This window comes from Peromyscus eremicus, chromosome 5, assembly GCF_949786415.1.
Source record: "Peromyscus eremicus chromosome 5, PerEre_H2_v1, whole genome shotgun sequence".
Classification (NCBI taxonomy): domain Eukaryota; kingdom Metazoa; phylum Chordata; class Mammalia; order Rodentia; family Cricetidae; genus Peromyscus; species Peromyscus eremicus.
The window spans coordinates 73,935,253-73,957,775 of NC_081420.1; the positions used below are offsets into that span (position 1 = coordinate 73,935,253).

At 38.9% G+C, this 22,523-nt stretch overlaps 1 protein-coding gene across 18 annotated transcripts in view; it reads right to left on the reverse strand.

Annotated features, from left to right (window-relative positions):
• Positions 1 to 22,523, reverse strand: part of Crem (cAMP responsive element modulator) — an 80,697-nt gene that overhangs the window by 12,508 nt on the left and 45,666 nt on the right. For 6 of the 18 annotated variants that reach the window (XM_059263706.1, XM_059263703.1, XM_059263709.1 and 3 more), the window contains 3 exons: positions 17,105 to 17,199; positions 16,822 to 16,964; positions 8,565 to 8,753 (listed from right to left, as the gene is read on the reverse strand). In XM_059263706.1, coding sequence (XP_059119689.1) covers positions 8,565 to 8,753; positions 16,822 to 16,964; positions 17,105 to 17,199 — 427 coding nt within the window. Of the gene's footprint in view, positions 1 to 1,524; positions 1,611 to 2,283; positions 2,440 to 8,564; positions 8,754 to 16,821; positions 16,965 to 17,104; positions 17,200 to 20,876; positions 21,024 to 21,167; positions 21,296 to 22,523 lie in introns of those variants that run through there. The other 12 variants (XM_059263700.1, XM_059263698.1, XM_059263702.1 and 9 more) reach the window with 7 other exon arrangements.

The window sequence follows — 22,523 nt, forward strand, 5'->3', positions numbered from 1 at the left end:
CAAGCTAACATTTAAAGCAAAAAATAAAACAAAATAGAAAGAAACCTCTGTCTTTGTGTTATTTTGTATATGAAACTTGCTTTATATAAATTCAGAGTAAGACATACATGCCACTGTATCATGGTATAAAATACTGATTGTGGTCAAAGATTTTCAAGTTACAGGTCTAAAAAAATGTCCTTGGCTTGACAACCCATACTAGCCTAGGGCCAAGAATCCAAAGGTCTGGTGTAGCCTCTCTGCTATGCTGCTGAAAATGTTCTTACATCATGTGCAGTTTTCACTCATTAATAATAAAGGAGGTAAATTTCATTCATTATTTTCAATATGGCACTTTTTCAAATGTCACTATTACTGTGAGAAGCGACAAATTCATAAAAATAATCATTTCCAAACTACAGTCAGCTCTTGTGAAAAAAATGTTCTACATAGTTCAACATTTATAAGTAAGTTTCAGTATTTTGAAATTTTTAATTTGAAATCGTAGCTTAGTACTGGTAAAACAAACTGTAGGAAGGAAATGCTTCAAAGATGATATATTCATCCTAACAACATAAATGTATATGAATATGTAATCACAAGCAACGGCTAAGGTTTTAATATAGATGCATTCCTTAATTATTCACCTTTAAATATACTCAGTATTTTATTTAATTACTCTAGGGTGTTTTTTTTTTTTTTGTATTGCTATATTCTCTCCTGCTCTGACAAGTCAATAGGTGAATAGAAATTTAAAATTTGGTTAAAATAAAAAAAATCAACCAATAATTTTCTAAAATAAACGCATGCACACACAAAAGGCCTTGGTTTTAAGATTCATGCTGCATAGTGTCTGGGTATCTTTGGCTCATCAGTCACTCCAGGGCTTCTGCAATCTATAGACATCTACAGGACATCTATAGACTTCACAACAAGTACTGGCTGACAAAAACAACAGCTCCTTACAGACCATCTGAGAAACAATTCAGTGCAAGCTGTTTTCTTGGTTAAGGCAACAGTCTTTTTCAATCTAGGACGAGGGCTGAGCCCCACTGACTCTGACAAGCTAAATTGTGGGGAAGCCATGGAATCCTCTTCATTCTTAATTCAACTGCAAATTCAAAACTAGTTTACAAATAAACCCAACTGAATACACAATGTTGCGACCAGACAAAGGTCACTGGTAACTGAGTCTTACTAATCTCTTATCTCTAACGAAGGAAAGTAAAAACTAATAAACGGATCACAAAGCTTCAATAGAAGAGGCTGAGGAAACAATGAAGGGCAAGCACGTCCCTGACTGGACACTAGAGGGCACTCTGAACCCCAAGTTCCTATAGATCTGGCAAGCACCAAAATCTCGGCCTAAATATAGTCCACTTGTCGCTAGGCAGGTGCAGGGACAGCCTCTCAGGAGGCACGACCTTACCACTTAACTTGCTAGACAGCCTCTGAGCTGTGCTCATGCAAGCATTACAAGTGTTCTTATAAGTGTTCCCCATCTTCAAGCAGATACCACAAGAGAAATGCTAAAGTCAGACTTACGAGAAATGCTATGCGGTCTGAGGACGTTCCTGCAGCCAGAGGCGGTGATGAACTAGTTAACAAACTTGCGATCTGTCCGCAGCGCTTGACAAAGCAGAAAGGAACTGACTAAATCACAACATGACTCGGAGCTGACGTCAATGTGCAGCTCACTTGGAGTTTAACTTTTCCACTTCCCCGCTGAAACACGATTCCAGGAAATGTAATGACGTCAGCCCTTTGAACTCAATTAGCTGAAGAGCGGACCATTTTTTTAAAGGCAGGAGGAAAGAAATAGAAGGCTGGAAAATATCCATTCACAGCACGCTCTTTTCCCCTATCCCGTGTGGAGCTAGCTAGTACTTAGTATCTCAACTGTTTACAACATGGACATCGGATATTTTAAGTGGTAGCCCGATTGAATTTGCAACAGGTTGCAGATCAAATATTAGCTTATTTCAGTGAGGCAGAGCGGCTAGAGTGGAGGAAGGGGAAGAGAAAAGCAGGGCGGGCGAGAGGGACGCAGATTACCGCCTCAGTCAACCGAGCAGTAAAGCCCCGAGTAAAGAAACAATCGCAGTATAAAGAAACAATCGCACTGTGAGGACTTAACAAAGCAGGCTGAATGTGCAGACGTGCACAGAAAGAAACTTCGTATGCATAAGCAACTAAGAAATCACACTTCCTAAAACACTTCCAAGTTCCTAAATACTCCTAAACGCTATATTAAAAGGAGGAAAAAACTGCAGAATTAATGTAAACCCCCCTTGAAGGACTTACCAGTTTCGTCTCCGGTTACAGCCATGTTGGGCTTTTGCATACAGTGGTCTTGTTGGCCGTACCACAGTTCAAAATAAAGTGTTCCAAACTAGCAAGCATGTGTAAGATAAGTAGGAGTACTGACATCACAATGACATCACCAGCCTATCACTGCCATCAATTTGCTTTGTCACATAGCAGCTCACTGAAACCAAAGCCCTGTAAAAACTTCCTGTAATAAACCATCCTAATGTTCTTGTTTCTCATTTTTTACATAAAAATCTTTTCACATGGGCTCTGGCAAAAATAAAAATGAAAACACAGGAAGAAATGAGCCCCATCTGTTTCTCAGAACTCAAAGAAGAAAGTATTTAGAGATTCATATTTTGGAGACTAAACAAAAAATTGTGAATCAATACAGAATGTGTTTCACAGATACTTCTAAACTTCCCAAGCTGGAAATCTCCAGCCACCTTCACTCAGTTACACTTTTATTTGCTACCACACCATAAAATCCAGCTATTCCCAGAGTGACCAGAACTTGTTCATTTCAACTGTAGTGAGTAAATGCCGATAGTCTAGAAACTCCCTGTGCCAAAGCAGCGAGTGTAAGCACCACCTTCCTTAACTGCCAGATTAATGTGAACTTACTGACATTTGATCTTTTTGACCCATAGAAATAGAAATTTGTGATTCAGTATACCTTGAAGTTTGATTTTTTTAATTCATAACTAAATTACTACTCATTTTTTTTTTTTGTTTTTGTTTTTGTTTTTCGAGACAGGGTTTCTCTTTGTAGCTTTATGCCTTTCCTGGATCTCACTCTGTAGCCCAGGCTGGCCTTGAACTCACAGAGATCGGCCTGCCTCTGCCTCCCGAGTGCTGGGATTAAAGGCGTGCACCACCACCACCCAGCTACTCATAATTTTTAATGTCAATTTTTATTTGGATTACTTGATGAGATCTCAGCACATAAAAAGCTAGATCATTATTGAAGCTTTAACAATACCAAGATCAGACATAAAGCTGGCACATATTATAAGGTATATCAGGCCCTACATCCTGGAATATTTTTTCATCTTTACTGAAAACAAACAAACAAACCCAACATGTCTCACAAGACCTTCTTTTTTGTTTCCCCCCAGTGGGTTGTAAAACTCCATTCTCCTGGGGCTCAAGAGATGGCTCAGCAGTTAAGAGCAATGGTTGCTCTTGCAAAGGACCCAGGTTCAATTTCCAGCATCCACATGGCATCTCACAACTGTCTGTTAACTCCAGTTCCAGAGGATCTGTCACCCACATACAGACATATGTGCAGGCAAAAACACCAATGCAAATAAAAATAAATGAATCTTTTAAAAAAAAACTTAAAAAAATAAAGTAAAATAAACCTTTAGGGAAAAAATCCATTCTCCTATATGATTAAAACTCAATCTGATTTCATATTAATGATGTGTATATATATGTCATAAATGGTCAATAGTTTCCTTCCTTTGCGAAAGGATCTCACTGTGTATCTCTGGCTAGCCTGGAACTCAGAGATCTACCTGCCTCTACTCTTATGTGCTGGGATTAAAGGTGTACACCACCATATCTGATGCAACAATTTCTTTTAGATGCTGTAGTTTTACTTTGTTCAATTAAGCATGCTGCAGTAAAGGCAAGGACTTTATGTTTAAGCATGGATGAGGTGACCACAGGGCTCAGACCATCCATATTTCTAATGGTTTTCTAGAGCCCCTGCAATGAGATCACAATTGTAGCTGATGATTAAAGAAGATGATTTGAGGAATCAGCACAAATGTCAGTCTCAACAAGGCTCCACCGAGATTCTTTCCCATCCAGGTACACCTAAGGCTCTGGGGTTTAGAATAATATTAATAATTCTTATTTAAAATTTCAGAGTTCAGGTTTATTTTTATCTCAATATTTCTTTAAACTTGTACACCGACAGTCAATAAATATTACTGTAAAAATTGAGAGAAGAGCCCATGACATGACTTAGTGGGTGAAGGCATGTGCTACCAAGCATGACAACCAGAGCTTAATCACCAGGACCTACCTAGTAGAAGGGGAGAACTAACTCCTGCAAGTTGTCCTCTGACATGTATGTGGCATGCCCACACCCACACAATAAATAAATAATGCCACTTTTAAAGAGGGGAATGGGTCATTTCTAAGTTGATTATTGCTATTAATAAAGTTTTAATATGGCCCCTACACTAAACTGTTGATCAGACTATATAACAACATTTTCAGAGATAAAGACTTTTTTTTTCTTTCTTTCTTTCTTTTTGACCAGCACCTCCTTTGGTTGCCTTCAGATGGATAATTCCAAGTGGTGGGATTATAGACATGAGCCTCCACACCACTTCTATTTGGAAAATGTATACATTTATCACACGAGAGCATGCTAGATTCTAAACACTGTAATGCAAACAGAACTTACCACTGAGGCAGGACACAGAGTGACAGTACATGTGATCCATTACCTAAGAAGGTGCAGTAGGAACTGTGGGGTTGCCTAGGCCGTATTTGAAAAGTCAGGGAAGTCTTCCTGGAGGAGGTGTTATCTAAGGTGAAACCTGAATAATGTATAGAAGCTGAGGGAAGGGTGCCTGTCAGAAGTAGATATGAAGGCTGTGGAGAGGAAAAAGGCCTGTCAGAGGAAATGAAAGATAGGATTACGTGTCACCAGAGGGAATGAGGAGAAGGCTTGTGAAGGAGCAAGGCCTGCATAAGAGGAAGAGGTAGGCTACACCATGAAGTCTGGACTTTGTCTAGCACATAACGAGTGTTCGCTGACATTCTGAGTGTAGTCTGGCACCACACTACTGAGTGAATGCGTGTGCAACCCCTCGAAATTCTAACCCCAATGCAAGAGAGTACTGGGAGTAATTAGGTTCTGAGAGTAGAGCTCTTCTGTGTGATGATTTTTTTTCTAATTAAAATATCCCTTCCCTTCTTCTAGGAGGAAGATGAGGCCCACAGGATTCACCAGTAAACCAAAGTCTTCCAGAAGCTCCAGAAACTGCAAGATTTGAGTCCCCTCCTCAAGGTTATAGAAAGCAGTAATGGTTGCTGAGCAGAGGAGACTCTCCCACCACAGAGCTGCTTGCAGAGTAGACAGGGGGCACTAGGCCATCCATCACCTGTGCTGGGATGATCTTTTCTGTGAGGCAGCTGCATTTGAGTCCCCATGCTCCTAAAAGTAGCCACTCACTTGTGTAGCTCGAAGTTGGAAGGCCTTTTTATAAAAGGTCTTTTACAAGTGTGCTCCTGTAAGCGACCCTGCCAACTCACTGACTGACCACATCAGACTCGGGTACAATCGTTCATTGTCGTCGTTGCTGCCCCAGCCTCGGTTACTAGACATTGTTCACATCTCCCAGGGAAAGTTATACAATAAGCTTTCATGAGTGGCTTCAATGTCCTAGAGAGCCCCCTGCCTTTCTCAGCATGTAAGGAGACAGAGAGATGACGGCTATGTGTGAATCAGGAAGCAGTACTCCACAGACACTGATTCTTAGACTTCCCAGTCTCCAGAGCCATAAGAATATAAAGGTGAATCATGAAAGCAGTCCAGTCTGTGGTATTTTATCTCATCTTGAATAGATTAAAGGGATCTTAGGTGGAATTTGGGGGCATACCATTTTAACCTGCACAAACACACTCTCTATAAATAGAGAGTATACTATAAAAGCAGAGATGGTGGAGACATCTTGTTTCTAAGAAGTATTAATGGCTCCCAGCATCATTAGAAGGAAAGTGATGACAAGGATCTGAATGAACTCTGAGGCAGTGTTCCCCATACTGAGTCAGGAACACAGCCTCTGCCCTAGCACGATCAGGAGTACTGAAAAGTTGTCCTACAGCTATCAGCTCCAAGAAGGTCGTCTGTTGTGGTATTCCAGACCACAGGGGCAGCTGCCCGAACTGGATGACAGTAGTGGGTGGAAGAAATGACAACCTTCTGACGTAACTATTGGGAAGAATCCATGAAGGGGCTTTGGATAGAGAGGGATAGGAGTGTGAAGAATAACTCCTGGGTTTCTGGCTCAAAACAATGGAAACAGTGAGAGCAAAAGGAGAGGCTGGGAAACCGTTTAGCCTGTGGAGTGCTTGCCACACAGTTTGAGAGCCTGAGTTTGGTTCCCAGCACTCAAGAAAAAGCCAGGCTGGGTGCATGCCTGCAATCCCAGCAGTTGGGAGGCAGAAACCCACCCAGACACAGATATGTATACATGTATACCCCACACAAAAGTAAAATAAAATAGGTTTAAAACTTGAAGAAAATGATTTTTAACCCCCAAAGTATAAAACTTAGATGTATATTATATAAAACATGAAAAAGTCTAAAGACATTTTTAAAAGTATCAATTTTGCTATTTTTCCATGTAAAGCAGGTGACAGGAGAAGAAAAGACTATTCATTCATTAGACAAACAAGAAACATTTATGAATGGTAAGAAAAGCATCAGTGTGTAAATACCATTTTTACCCCCATAAAATACCACCTCTTTGGTTCTTTTTGGGGGGATCTTTGTTTTATTGTTTGGTTTGGGAGGATGGGGTGTCACTACAGAACCCTGGCTGATTGGGAACTCATGTGTAGTCCAGGTGGGCTTAAAACTCAGAGTAGCCAGGCAGTGGTGGCACACTCCTTTAATCCCAGTACTCGGAAGGCAGAGGCAGGTGGATCTCTGTAAGTTCGAGGCCAGCCTGGTCTATAGAGTTAGTTCCATGACAGCTAGGGCTGTTACACAAAAAACCAAACACCAAAACAAAACAAAACCAAACCACCTCAGAGTAACCCTCTTGCCTCCCAGGTCCTGGAATTATTGGCATGCACGGCCATATCCAGCTTCAGTCTTTCTTGTTTTAAGGATAGATTTATTTCTTTGAATGTGTTTCTGTGTCTGTGTGGAGTATATGTGTATATGTGTGTGTGGCCAGAAGACAGCCAGTGTCCTCCTCTGACTCTGCTGATTTCTTTGAGGTAGGGTCTGAACCTGAGGTTCCTGTTTTCTCGGCTAGGCTGGAAGCCAGAAATCCTGTTTCCACCATCTTTGGAGCTGTGGTTACAGGCATATGCATTACACTTGACTTTTTTGTGTGAATGCTGGGATCTAAACTCCAGTCCTCATGATTGTGCAGCAAGCACTAACCATTGGGCCATCTCTCCCGCCCTTTTCAGACTCCATATTCTTTTATTATCCCCCACACTCATTCCTCAAATATGTAAGAGTAAAGGGATTCATCAACCAGGCATAGTGCCACATGACTGTAATCTCAGCCCTTAGGAAGCTGAGGCAGGGGAACTTCTTCAAGTTCTAGGTCAGCTGGACCATATTCTCAAGACACTCAAAATAAAAGAACAGATATTACTTTCCTTAATGTGAGTGTGATGCATTCTAGACAAATAGATCCACCAAAAGATTAGAATTAAACCATGATTTTTAAGTTGTATTAAATACATGCTTTATAGTTATCATAAGCACAGCTGAATGAAATTAAAATAATGTATAACCCAGTTTTAACTCAACTCACAGGCAACCCTAAAAGCTTATGGCTACATCCTGTCTTATTTCACTACAGACTTGGTTCATAAGACCTAGAATGGAGACCTTAAATACTAAGAAGAGTCTAAAATATATGAAAATTGGCACTCGTTTTTAAATGAGGTGTGTAAAAATTAGACTTGAAAATTAAGGTAGGAGAGAAGAACAAACTGAAGACATTACTGGCTATGAACTTGAATACCCACATAAAAGTTAACAGACACATACTGGAGGCCAGCGAGACGGCTCAGTCAGTAAAGGGTTTTACCATACAAACCTGATATTCTGAGTCTGATCCAGAACCCACATAAAATGTGAGATGAAGTAACTATATATCAAAGCTATCCTCTGATTTCCACACACACCATAGCATGAGCACTGTATACACACACACGCACACACACATGCACACGAACAGGCACAGTAATAATAAACAAAAATTTTTTAAAGTAAAAATACACTGACACTGTGACACTAAATGAAAGAGTTTACTTAATTTAAAAATGCATTCATGTTTCCATCTCCCTTTCTTTTATCATGCTGCTCTGAAATTATCCTTTCTTCAGTGAGAACCATACTTTAACTTCTCTGAAGTATAAGTATTTCTTTGAACTTGTGAAAGTGTCTCCCATCCCTCCTAAAAATCTACCCCTGTATATTTCACAACACTGCAGATAGACACTAAAAGGTGAGACACAGCAACCCACGGGTACTCTAAATGTATTAGATTAATAAAATATACCTTGAACAACCACCTGGCTGCCTGGGACAAAGAACTGCTGTGTGCCATCGGCTGACTGTGCTGCATACTGTACAATTGTAGCACCTGGCGGAGGAGCTCCTGAATTTGTCATTGTTAATGCCTGGAGTCCCTGAACACCATCAGATCCTGGGTTAGAAATCTGGATTGCTCCACCTTGGGCTATAGCAACTTAACAGAAAAAGAGAAGAAATATTAGAGAATTCTGAGTTACTTTAATCCCATATTGGGAGAATATAATATATTCTATATACTACCATTACTTCCACAGTTACTTTAGTCTAAGTCCAAGTGGGACTACTAAGGAACACTAGCTTCTTCATCGTGGGGTGGGCTTCATAAAAGATTATCAATACAAGTTATTTATTTTGGTTTTGCTGTTGAGTGTATTTTGTATTCAGAATTTTTTTTATTATTCCTAGAGTCCACAAAGTTTTCCTTCTAGGTATCTATTCCACTCAATTTTTTTTAAATGTGTACAGTGTATTGCCTGTGCACCCCATGGTGTTTGTAAAGGCCAGAAGGGTGCCCTGGATCTCCTAGAACTGGAGTTATGCCATTGTGAGATGCCACGCCGGTGCTGGGAATCTAATCTGGGGCCTCTGGAAGAACAGCTATTGAGATACACAGTCTAGCTTTGAAGCATTACTAACTCTTTCAAATATTTTTGGTTATAAACAACATTCTTCTGAGAATTAGGAAATGGTCAGTGACATTTCCATTGGGTATGCAATTACGTTAAGCATGTACTTTAAATCACCTAGCTAATTTATTGTCAAATGAGAGGCAGTTTTAAGAGCTGAGGGTGTCTGCAGCTTAGTGGTAGAGTGCATGCTCAGATCATGCACTAGGCACAGGATACAATCCCAAACATTCACAGAAATGAGAGAAAGAAGGACGAATGGAGGAAGGAAGGAAGGAAAAAAGGAAGGAAGGAGGGGGGGAGGGAGGGAGGGAGGAGAAGGAAGGAGGAAGGAAGGAAAGAAAGAAGGAATGAAGAAAGGAGGAAGGAAGGAAGGAAGGAAGGAAGGAAGGAAGGAAAGAAGAAGGGAGGGAGGAGGAAAGAAGGAAAGAAGGAAGGAAGGAAGGAAGGAAGGAAGGAAGGAAGGAAGGGAGGGAGGGAGGACGGAAGGGAGGAAAGAAGGAAGGAAGGAAGGAAGGGAGGACGGAAGGAAGAAGGAGGAAGGAAGGGAGGGACTTGTAACTCTGAGTTAAGTGGTGGTTTCAAACCCCAGTCACAGAAATCATATTTTATCTTTAACTTCTCAACAATAAAATATCAGGCTTTTGGAGAAGTTATTAGAATCCTAACTGAGGTAAGTACCAAATTATTTTGGTTTTTTTTCCTATTTTTTCTTAATTTTTCCTTTTTAGTATTTTTAAGTAATTCTTCTCCTAAATTTACAACTAAAACTTCTTTTGTTTTCATAATATGAACAGATTATAATATTAAGGATCTGTTTGTCATTTTATTTTCTGGTGAAACCACAATATAATTAAATGGAAATACATACAGAATTTCATGAACAAAACTGAATATACTTCATAGCACAGTTGGATCTGGTACAAGCTACCACGCCAGACACAGGAAACATTCCTACTGATAAACCTCTTCCATCAGCCTTTCATAGTTTATACGGACAGGGCTTCGGACTCTAGCATTAGGAAATGCTAGAGGCTCTTCCCATTCAAAAGGCTATCTACTGTTGGAAAATAAAGGTTAATGTTTCAGAGATTCTGGAAATGGGCTATCTGTAGTAACAGATTTAAGCAGGAACTTCTAAGGAGCTAAAATATCCAAAGATAGAATAATTGGCTTTTAATAAACATCAATAAAGATAAAAGTAGGAAAAATAAGATATGTCTGAATGAATTTAGATATATATTTTATTTTAGCCTTTAAAAACAAACAATAAACAAAACTTATCAGCCAGGCATGTTGGCATGTGCCTGTAATCCTAGCATTCTGGGAGACACAGCAAGACCAACATGAGCTCCAGGATAGTCTAAGCTACAGTGAGACCGTGTGCTGAAAGAGCAAAGCTATTACAGAAAGCTTCCAACAAACGTAACAGTGAAAAGAAATGTATTTGTCGTCCTGAGTTTTTGAGTTGGTGTCTCATGCAGTATAGGTTGTCCTAGAACTAGAAGATGACCTTGAACTCTTGATCCTATTGCCTCTATCTCCTACATACTGACTGGGATAATAGGCATACGCTACCATGCTCAACTGTGAAGAGCTATTTCTGTCATCCTGCCCATTCATCTTTTGAGCCACTACTGTGTATGTGTGTGTGTGTGGGGGGGGGGGGTGTCTGGAGTATTCACAATTGAATGGTCACTAGTAATCATGAAAATAAAGTATCTTTGTATCTCCCAGTCATTTTACCCTGGGGACCTAGGCTTTTAAATTTTTAAGTTGTATTATTCGTGTGTGTGTGTGTGTGTGTGTGTGTGTGTGTGTCTGTGTGTGTGTGTGTGTGACCTCAGACACCAAATGAGGGTGTCAGATCTGCTGAAGTGGAGTTACAGGCAGGTGTGAGCTGACTGAGATGCGGGCTAGAAGCAGAGTCCAGTTCTTTGAAAAAGTAGTAGGTATTGTCAGAGGCATGATCTCTCCAACCCAGATCTAGCCTTTTAAATGCTTTCCTGAAGTGACTCATACAAAGGCATAAGGGCTCCTATCACTGAAATTTACATACTTGTTAACAAAGCAGAGTCTATACAGGTCCATAAATATTGACTGGGACTCAAGCAAATGAAAAAATGTCTTTTAATTTTGACTGTACTTATTTTCTTTTTTTTTGTTTGTTTGTTTGTTTGTTTTTTTCGAGACAGGGTTTCTCTGTGTAGCTTTGCACCTTTCCTGGGACTCACTTGGTAGCCCAGGCTGGCCTCGAACTCACAGAGATCCGCCTGCCTCTGCCTCCCGAGTGCTGGGATTAAAGGCGTGCGCCACCACCACCCGGCTAGTACTTATTTTCTATATCCTTAATAACATTACATAGAATAAAATGGTACCAGATAGGATGACAAAACTTATCTGCTAGTCCAAGGCAATAAATACCACATATTTCTGGGACACAAAACTATGCCAGAAATCTGTTACTTCCATTACTCACTGGCATTACACAACCTCCTATCAAAGCTATTAGTATTATTAAAGGAGGAAAATATCATTTATGAGATGAAGATTCAAAACTTTTAGTAAGAAGATACTTGTTTTTGAGACAAGGACTCATGTCTCAGCCTGGCCTTGAACTTAATATGCAGCTGATGATGACCTTAGGTTTCTGATCCTCCTGCCTCCACCTCCCCAGTGCTCAAGTTAGTGGTATATACTCTACTCTTCGTTTCCGGCCGTACTGGAGAGACCACCAGAGCTTTATACACATTAGGCAAGCACTCTACCAACTGAACTGGATGTCCCCAAGCCCAAAAGGCAAATTGTAAGTCCTATATAATTGATAAAAACAGAAAAGATGATTTAAGAAGTGGAAACCTGGCCAGGTATGATAGTGTCACCCCTTTCTGATAGTGACAGAAGAGAAAGAGCTGGGCAGACCTCTATGAATTCGGGGCCAGCCTGGTCTACATATTGAGTTCCAACCAGAGCTACATAGGGAGACTGCTTCAAAAGAAAAAAATTTGGAAAACTGGAAAAGTTTCCAAGCAAATGAGTAGAATGTACTCAACTTAAGATCTGAGCTCTCGTTACTCAATTCATATATATTTTTTATTCTAAACGTGTGCATAGAAGTAATTCAAATGCATAAGCATGTAAACATTTAAGTAAATATGATTCAAATCTACTCTAATTTCAAACTGTAACTGAAAAACTCAAAACTGAAATTTCACTACATTAATTTTTGTTTCTTTGTTTTGTTTGGGGTCTTGTTTTTGTTTTCTTTGATACAGAGTTTTGCTGTGTAGCACTAGCTGTCCTGAAACTATGTAGGTCAGACTTGCCTCAGACTCACAGAAATCCACCTGTCTCTGCCTCTGCGTGCTGGGATTAAAGGAGTGCGCCACCACTGCCGGGCTACTACATTAATATCTAACAGGATAGCAGAAGTGGCCCAGTGGTGGAGTAAATGCACAAAGCACAAGGCCTTGGTTTGATGCCTGGCACTGGAACTGGGGTGTGGAGGCAGGAGAGAAAATGAGAAGAAAGAGGGACTAAATCCCGTGTCTTAAAAGCCAGATTAACAGAAAAAGATTAAATCACAGTTACTATGAGAAAAGAAATACAAAGGTCAAAAAAACATATTTACACGACACTAACTACACAAATAATTTTGAAAGTTACTAGGGGGATGTAAGCAATGTCACTGCTAAGAATATAAAAATATAGTTTCTTTAGAATGTGTAAACCAATTGCCTTTATGAGAAAAGTGTTCATTCATATGAGCATCCTAAAGTTCTAAATTCTTATAATATATGCATATGTATGAAAATGTCATAATGAAACCCATTATTATATATAATTAATATAAACTAAGAGAACATTTTAATTCTGGGTTCTTTAAGCAGTCCACAATAGCCATACTTGTCTTTTAGGTGGATTTTGGTTTGACCCACTTACCTTTCATATCCAGAAATGATGAGTCATAGAGACTCATTCCAATAAGATTCTTAGTAAAATATAGTAGGAGAGAGGAAAAAATGGGATATCTAGAAAGAATAATGTGAAGTCTTAGTGACAGCCTTTCACTGTTAAAGGAAGAGGTTGGGGGTAGCAGAGTATGGGTTTAATTTTTCCTCAGAGGAGAAAATTTATTAAATTAAAAACCTTTAATCATTTGGGTAGAGAGATAGCTCAGTGGTTAAGGGCACTTGGCTGCTCTTGCAGAAGACCCAGGTTTGAATCTTAGCACCCACATGGCAGCTCATAACTGTCCGTAACTCCAGTCCCAGAGGATCGATCTGATGAGCTCTTCTGGCCTTCCCAGGCACCAGGGATACACATGGTGAACAGACATACACTCACACAAAGCCACCCATACACATAAAATGAATATTTTTTAAACTTCGTTTAAATTTCTTTAAGACATTTAATTTTCTTTTCCCTTTTGCTTTTCTGATTCACTGTATATTTTAAATGTTTCATGCAGCTAGTAATATTCTTTGCTAACACTATCTCAAATGCCATCATATGGTAGCTTATCTCAGGATACTCCCCTGAGGTGGAACAGACTTTCCTTGACCAAACCAATTGACCATGTGCTGGAGATTGAAGCCCAGGCCTCACACATACCAGGTAGGTGTTCTCCCGGGGACCATACCCCTGGCTTCCTCCGTCAGACAACAGACCCACTGCAAGGATCTGTGTCCCGGCAGGCTCTGCAGCTGTAGCTATTTTTTGGTGCTGTAACAATGAATCCTTGCCTGTTTAACGTTTAAATTTTGTAAGTTCTGTTTTTCAGTCTACCTATTTTTCCTGTTCCTAGTGAAAATATTTAATTTTTGTGATAATAGTAAGCAAAAGCTAAGGATGCAGCTCAGTAAAGAGCACTTATCTAACATGTATAAGGTCCCAGATGGATCCCTAGAACTACCAAAACTAAAACAGTAAGATCAATTGCCAACAAATATATTTCAACTGTTAGAAATATGACTTTGGGCTAGAGAGCCGGCTCCGTGGGAAGAGTGCCTGCTGTGCAGACATGAGGACCTGGCTCCCTCCCCATCACTTATGTAAAAGCTGGGCATGGTCCTATGCATCTGTAACCCCAGCAGTTAGTGGAAATGAGTGAATACTAGAGGCTCACTGGCCACAAAGTCTTGCCAAAATGGTGATCTCCAGATGAGACCTTGACTCAAAATATAAGGCAAAGAAGCCATAGAAGAAGACACCTCATGTCAGCCTGTAGCTTTTATACATGCATGTGTAAGCAAGGGCACCTGTGCACGTATGTGCACACATGTACATACATATACAGAATAATTTTAATGTAACTATTTTTATGTGGGAGAAATTAAGTAAATATATTTTTATTTCCTCAATTTCAATACTCATGTCACAATTAAAATTGAGTGATTCAAAACAATGCATAGAAAAACATACAGAAATTCTAGTCAAACTATTTTAAAAGCCAAAGAATGCTAACAACTGTTTCTATTAAATATTTATATATAACATATAAAAGCATCAAGACACACTAAGTTTTACTTAGTAAGAATAAGATTAATTACAATGGATCTTGTATGTATGAAAAGGTGTAATATAAATATAAATGTTCTCTAATTGAAGTATAGAAATTATTCTTATGGGACAAACAAGTAAATGCTGAACTTCTCTACACATGTTGTCTAGTTTTGCCTGGAACTCCTGATTCATCCCCCAATCCTGTATCTTACAGCCAGTGAGCTTACATGCCAAGTGTGGAAGCTGGTGCCAGGAGCACAGGAGTCATGGCACAAAAGCTCCTTGAAAAGAGAGGGTTTAATGCACGTGGAGATTATCACAGCTAATCTACACTTCTTTGTCTCCTCCCAACATTTGCACATCTTTTTCTTCCCAGTTTGACCTGTTATTTTCTATTGTCTTCACACAAACCCCACAGTTTGGCCACTGAAATTATTCCCACCTCAAAGACTAAAACCTGAGACACCTCTTGACCTGATTATTGAGTGAATAAATGCAGACACCAGAGTCCTTCACCACATCCTCTCCAGCTTCAACATTGTCTTAGCTTTAATTTCACTATGTCACATTTTTGTAGTAATAATCTAAGGAACTTAGCCCACAGCATCAACTTCCCTATTCTCTGTAGATAGATCACTGTTGCCATGTAGTCCTACGTAGTATCAGACTATGCCAGAGAAATGCCAAGATTACAGCCTCTTAGCTCATTCCGAAAACTTTCAAAAGTCTTAACATTCTTTCAGCAGTGATTACCAACCTTTCCCTGTCACAGCACAAACAGAAAACAATAGTATGAACAGCCCACTGGGTAAACAGGCAAAGTTGCTCAAGGCTGGGGCTCGGTCAGGAGGCTCTAGCCTCCCAGGCCTGCTCAGCCTGTCTAGGGAGCAAGAGCTAAGAAGTTCTGCCCTCCTGACACCTAGAATGGTACTACAAAGGCACACAAGCTGGCAAGCTCTGGTTTATAGTCCTAAAACATTCACCACTAGTCCCAATGAATCAAAGAAACATAAAGATGGAAACAAAAGGTCATTTTGAACATGTGCATTCAGCATCCTGTAAAGAGTGTGGACAAATTACATGCATCTCAGACAGCTATCATGAGGGTATCTACCCAAAATTACCAAAGGGATTTAATTTAATATTGCAAACATCTATCAACACAGGAGGAATTCTAGGAAACAAACAACAACAGCAAACCCTAGTAACCTTGTAAGAGCTTTCCATACACAAAAGAAAATAATAGCACATTTTAACAGCCAAGCCTTGAGGCTTTGGGGGTATTAGTACGTTTTAAGAGGAAAACTGAAAATGTGAAGTCTTCACACTTTATTTGGACACAGTATTTAACATCACACAACCCCAAGTACCCAAGCAGCAGTTCCCCTGCCTGCCTCTCTTCCCTTTTATTTTGCTTGCTAGGTATCATGGTTCATTATTTTTGTTTAGCAAATGTCCTTGACTTGGAAAGTGGGAAAATAATTAGTGCTTTAGTTAAAACAAAAAGCACAGAAGTAACAATCCATTAAAATGCACAAGACTAAATGCCAATGTATCTGTTTATTAGAGCTTCCAGTGGGTAAAGTTCAAATAAAATGATCTATCCAATTGCTACAGTTTGAAAGTTAAATCACTTTTGTTCTTCTAGAAAAACTGCAGCACAAATTAACAGAGTGAAAACAAAATTACATTTAAAACACAACTTAGAAAACATAGTTACCTCTTTTAGATTAAGTGCAATAAGTTATTGGCAACAAAAGCCAGCAACAATGAAATACAGACATTTATATCATGAAGACAACAAAAACAAGAACTTCAAAACTTCTACTTGAGATGAATATAAACATGTAAATAGGACTCCCTCCCTTCAACTTTTAACTTATCTTTCATACTCAGCAATAAGACTTTCACTTTTCAGCTGCCAATACAGATATCTTACTGCTTTAACATGTACTTTTTATTCTATGACACACAGTTGTTAACAATGCACAGTTGTTAATGAAGCATCAGATGCCCAAGCCCACGCAGCTTCACTGTAACTAGGGAAGACTTAAAGCTAGCACTGTGTCTATGGAATCGTAGCATACATACTGTATTGCCCCGTGCTAGTCTGATATATGCTAGTTGGTACTGCCATGGTAGCAATGTTAGGTGGTGTTCCTTCTTCCTCTGATTTTTCTTCTTCAATCTTGGGAATACCAGGCACATCAGAGGAAAGTTCATTCAGTATTTTTCTAAAATATAATTTAACAATATAAGCAATTAGTATATAGAAAGAAACAGACAACAGAAAAGCTATAAATAATTATTTTGCTTTATAATTATTGTACCTTTTTGGGTAGAAATATTCCAGTAGGAAAGTTAGTTAACTCACCTATACGAGGGTCTCCGAGAAAGAATTTCTCTACGTTTATGAGAATCGATTACTTCTGATTCTGCAGAATCATCTGTCTCTGCAATTGTTGCTACCTATAATACAAGATTTTCTGAAACGCATCATAAAATATATGATCTTCATCCTCATTCAAAAAATGTAGATTAGGAGTCTACTGGTAGAATTCAGCTTAGTGCTTGTGTGGAAAGGGTTGTAAAGAATGGTACACATAATAAACACTACATAAATTCAATGGAAAGAATATCTGGAATACCATGTGAGGCATCACAGGAAAGGGAAAACATAAACCACTTCAGACCCCAAACCCCAAACCTGAATGTGTCCTTTTAAGTCCAGATATCAGTGTGAGACCATAACAGAAGCAGAAAAACTACCCAATTTAGTGCTCTCTTCACATTATCACAGGCTTTAAGCTGAGTATGAAAGTCAGGCATAGGCCGGGCAGTGGTGGCGCACGCCTTTAATCCCAGCACTCGGGAGGCAGAGGCAGGCGGATCTCTGTGAGTTCAAGGTCTACAAAGTGAGTTCCATGAAAAGCACAAAACTACACAGAGAAACCCTAGCTTGAAAAACCAAAAAAAAAAAAAAGAAAAAAGAAAAAAGAAAGTCAGGCATTAGGTAGGCCCAAAGAAGAATGAATATGTAAACAAGTCAGTAAACTGGGCTTATTAAGGAAAGGATTTATATTACAAGAGTATGTTAGAGTTTAAAGATTCTGAAGTCAAAATAAATTTATATTTAAAGGGCCAGTAAGATGGCTCAGTGAATAAAAGCACTTGCCTCTAAGCCTGACAGCCTGAGTTCAGCCCCAAGACCCACACAGAAGACAGAGAGAACAAACTCCCACTAGTTGTCCTCTGATCTCCAAGTAGACACTATGGAATGCACCCAAAAGACACGCCCACATTAAATATAGATTGGGGGGTGGGGTGGGCGGATGATAAATGGATGGATGGATGGATGGATGGATAGATAGACAGATAAAAATAAAAGCATTAGCGTTTTCAGCATGAATTCGTTTTCAAGCCAGGCAACAAATGACAATTAAAGAAAATGAGAAAACTAAAATAATGAATCTCTAAATATGTCTTCTGCCAATTTATTTAGTCATTTAACTCTAAGGTTTAGGGGAGGTAAGTTTATGAAACTTCATGTCAGAATTACATGAGAATCTAATGTGGGAAAAAACTAAAAATATCAAGAACACAAGCAAGAACATGTAGTTCCTGCTACATAACATAGTGAGTACAGTTAAGAACAGCATGGGGCTGGGGCTGGGGCTCAGTGTAGAGTGCTTCCACTGTACATGAAGCCATGTGTTTGACCCCAGCACCACATAAAACCTGGTGTGGTGGTGCATGCCCATAAAGCCAGCATTTGAAGGTAGAAACGGAGCATATGAGATTCAAAGTCATTCTTAGGGACACTGTGAGTTTGAAGCCAGCTTGAGCTTCATGAATATTCTCCAGAAAAATGCTAAGAAGAAGGAGGAGGAAGAAGAGTATCAGTATATTTTCTCTTGAAAATTACAAGTTTGTGTAGATTTAAAGTATTTCCAGCATGGAAAAAAACAATAATGACATAAAGTAATACATATTTTAACTAGCCAGTTTAGTCATGCCACAATGTATACACACTTCAAAACAAAATACTATTCAGAATAAATTGATAAAAATTGTTTGCCAAGTAAAAATATATTAAAAATTCATTTATGATTTTAATAGAAGGAATATATAGTTTTCAATGAATATAGACAGGTGTATAAGTGTGTATACACATACATATATATATATGACACTTCTAGTCATGGATACAATACACAAAAACACACATATAATGAACATAACCTATTGGGGGGAAAATGTTGCCTTATATGGTCATGTAGCATGTACCTTACACTGGCAATACATTTCACACAGCTGTCCTAAACTGCAGCATTTCCCTCATGTGCAGTAGAAGCCATTATTTTATCCAGTTTAGAAAAGTTGAGATGAGTGGTGGCACATACCTTTAATCCCAATACTTGGGAGGCAGAGGCAGGCAGATCTCTATGAGTTTGAGGCCAGCCTGGTCTACAGACCAAGTTCTAGGACAGCCAGGGCTACACAGAGAAACCCTTTCTCAAAAAAACAGACAAAGAAAGAAATAGAAAAGTTGTGATGAATATGAACAAAATACATTATGAAATATAATAATGAATGAATATAATTATATAATGAATTACACATAATTAATATACACTAGTAAAAACATTAAAAAATTTAAAGTTCATGCAGAATGATTTGTCACTTAAAACACAGAAATTCTAAGACAAGATCTATGAGCATTTATCTCTAAAAAGTCAATCAAATCATTACTTAACAAAACAACAGCAATAACAAAGTATTCAGACTATAAGACAATGCTGCCTTCCAACACCAGCCAGGTAAAATTTGTACTTCCAATAAAAGCCATAATGTAAGGAACAATGAGGGAAAACTAGGATCAGAAATTACAAATTCTTGGAATCAAGGGTCATCACAGAAAACTAAAGACAACGATAGGAATTATTTTTACACCCCAAGAACAAAGAAAAGATACTTATTCTGAAAAGACAAGCAAGCTTAGAAAGCATGTGAATTTATCATGTCAGTCCTCACGGTGTTCTGTGATAAACTACATTCAGGCATGCAGGCAAAGGCAAGATTAAGTATATGCCTGTCCCTTTTCCTCATATATTTGAGGCTTTTTGTCACCAGTTAGGTTCAAATAATTTCTACACTTAAAGAATAATAAGAACTTGACCTAAAAAAGAAACAGAAATCAGTTCAGTAGATAAGAAAAGTATGCTATAAAGTGCATACATAATAATTTACATCTGTTAATGAAAAAAACTACTTTCAAGAATTTAGGACCTGTGACCACTCTGGTAACAATAATAATTAGTACAACATGTATCTGTATCACAATCACATCTACAAAAGCCCAGGTTCAATCTGAGGAGGTATATGACATGGAAATACAGTGCCCCAGTGACAAGGATACGGTAGGCGCTAGGGCATGTTACTTAGCATGCACCAAGATCTGGAGTTTACATCTCAGCACCAAAATAAGTAAATAGTAATATCCTGACATCTAAAGGTTGCATTCACTAAATCTAAAATAAATTTCTGAGCCAAGTGCAATGATGCACTCAAGAGGCTGAGGCAGGAGGTCTGCTGTAAGTTTCAGGCCAACTTGGCTTACAAAGTGAGTTCAAAGCCAGCCAGGACTCTAGTCTTCACAGTACTATTTTTATTACAATGTCTTCCAAGAACCCCCAAATACCACTAGAGAGCTTTGCTAAATAAATAAAAGTCTGAAAATAAGCTAAAAGAACTGTTTAACTAGCAATTATTCATCATGTAAATTAAGAGTGACAACAAAACTCCAACCCATAAGTCAATCTATATACACAGCAAAAAACAATGTACCATACATAAAAAGAAATTCTTCCAAGTATCCAAGAAGACGTCTTCAATATAAAGTTACACAAAAGAGCCAAGTGTGGTGGCACATGCCTGTAGTCCCATGATTTGAGAGGCTGAGGAGGAGGAGGAGGAAGAGGAGGAGGAGAAGGAGGAGGAGTTTAAAGCTAGCCTTAGCTACATAATGAGACCTTATCTCCAAAAGAATAAAATAAAATAAAGAAAAATGATGATAAATGAATTAAACAAAAGAAGTTTTAAAGCTCAAGAAGGTCAAAGACAAATGGTCAGGGAGGGAAGCTAACCTGAACAGTTTGTATTTGTGGTGACTGAATAACCGATGGATGTGGTGTCTGAATTACTCCCTGGACCTGTACAGTTTGGCCTGAAGGTAACTGTACTAGAGTCACAGCTGGGGAGCCTCTTCCAGTGCCTGATCCAGCTACAGAAACCTGAAAAAATGACCATCATTGAGGATTAAAGCTGGACTTGCATTGCTTTTGTTTATTTTTAAGAGTACCACTTGCTATCACAATCAGCCTACTTCTCTTTTCTTTTTCTTGAAACTAAGAAATGATAAACAAGTGAGTACTTACCATTAGGAGGTAGTCACCGTCCTGGAACTGTCATTCTCTGATGTGACAGATACTAAAGAACCCATGCGCCTCACTTTTGGTGCCCATGCTTTGGCAGCTAAGAATGTTCCGAGCACAAAGTTCTAAAGCAGTTAAACTACCTCGATGCAGCTCATGGCTACTAATGGGGATGCCCTTTTCAGGCCAAATATAAACTCTTCCTCTTTAACTGCTTAAGAGAAACTAGAGGAAATTCACATGTGGATAACCTTTTGATAGATGAAATGTTTTATATATGGTAATTCTTTCACTATTTTCGATGCAAGCTGATACCCTGTCTCAATATTATTTTAAGAAAAAGTAATTTTTGTAGTCTATAAATACACAGACACACACACAGAGTACACCATAGAGCAAGAAATTGCAAGATCTTTCAAGCCTTTAGAGTCTCTGTTCCAGAAAACCTACAGGGCTGGTGTAGCCTCCTGACACTTTATCCTCTTCCCAACATGGAGTATCAAGAGAGTGGTCCAGAGCCATCCATCAGTTTTTGAACTAAGAGAAGAGTAAATACAAGCATCTGCCATCTACTGAGTGCTTTCAACAAACATGCTTTGGACTGGATTTGAAACCTACTAAGGTCTCTAGTAATCAACCTGTCTTTTTGACCACTATAATTTTAGAAACTTTTCTTAATTTTACTTAGATTCACTGTACCTTATGGCTTATTCAAACCACTCAAATATCTTGAAAATGAAACATACTGGGAGTTTCTATCTTGAGTATCAGGAGAACCTCAAGGTGTTAATTTTCATGGAAGCCTCTATGTGTGACCTCACTTCTAAGAGACACCAATGAGTCCCAAGCTACTATGCTAGTGTTTATTATTTTAAAAACTATTTTAAACTGTGTTTGCAAGGTAAGCATGGTGGCATATATTTGAAATCTCAGCACTCAGGAGGCTGAAGCAGGGGGATCATGAGTTTGTGGCCAGGCTGGGAAATACAAGACCCTTGTCTGGGAAAAAAAACAACTAGATTTGCAACAAATAATTACAATTTACTTACATTATCATTTTCTAAAAAAGCAAATAGGTTCTGTGGTAATCCAAAGGTTACAATTTAATACATAAAAGAGAAACCATATGCTGAGCACTGGACTACATGGACTAAGGTATAAAGTAGAACTGGTAAAAAATGATGCCTAAGAAACAACAGATCAAACAGGTAAAGAGCTCAGTCACGAATGGCATAGGAGTACAGAAGATCAGTGGAGCCCTGAACAAAAAGTGAAGGCTTTCTGTGGGGCCAGGGCTGAAGCCAGACCTTGATCTAAGCCTTGATTTCCAAGTGACAAATGAGGGCAGAGGCAACTGAT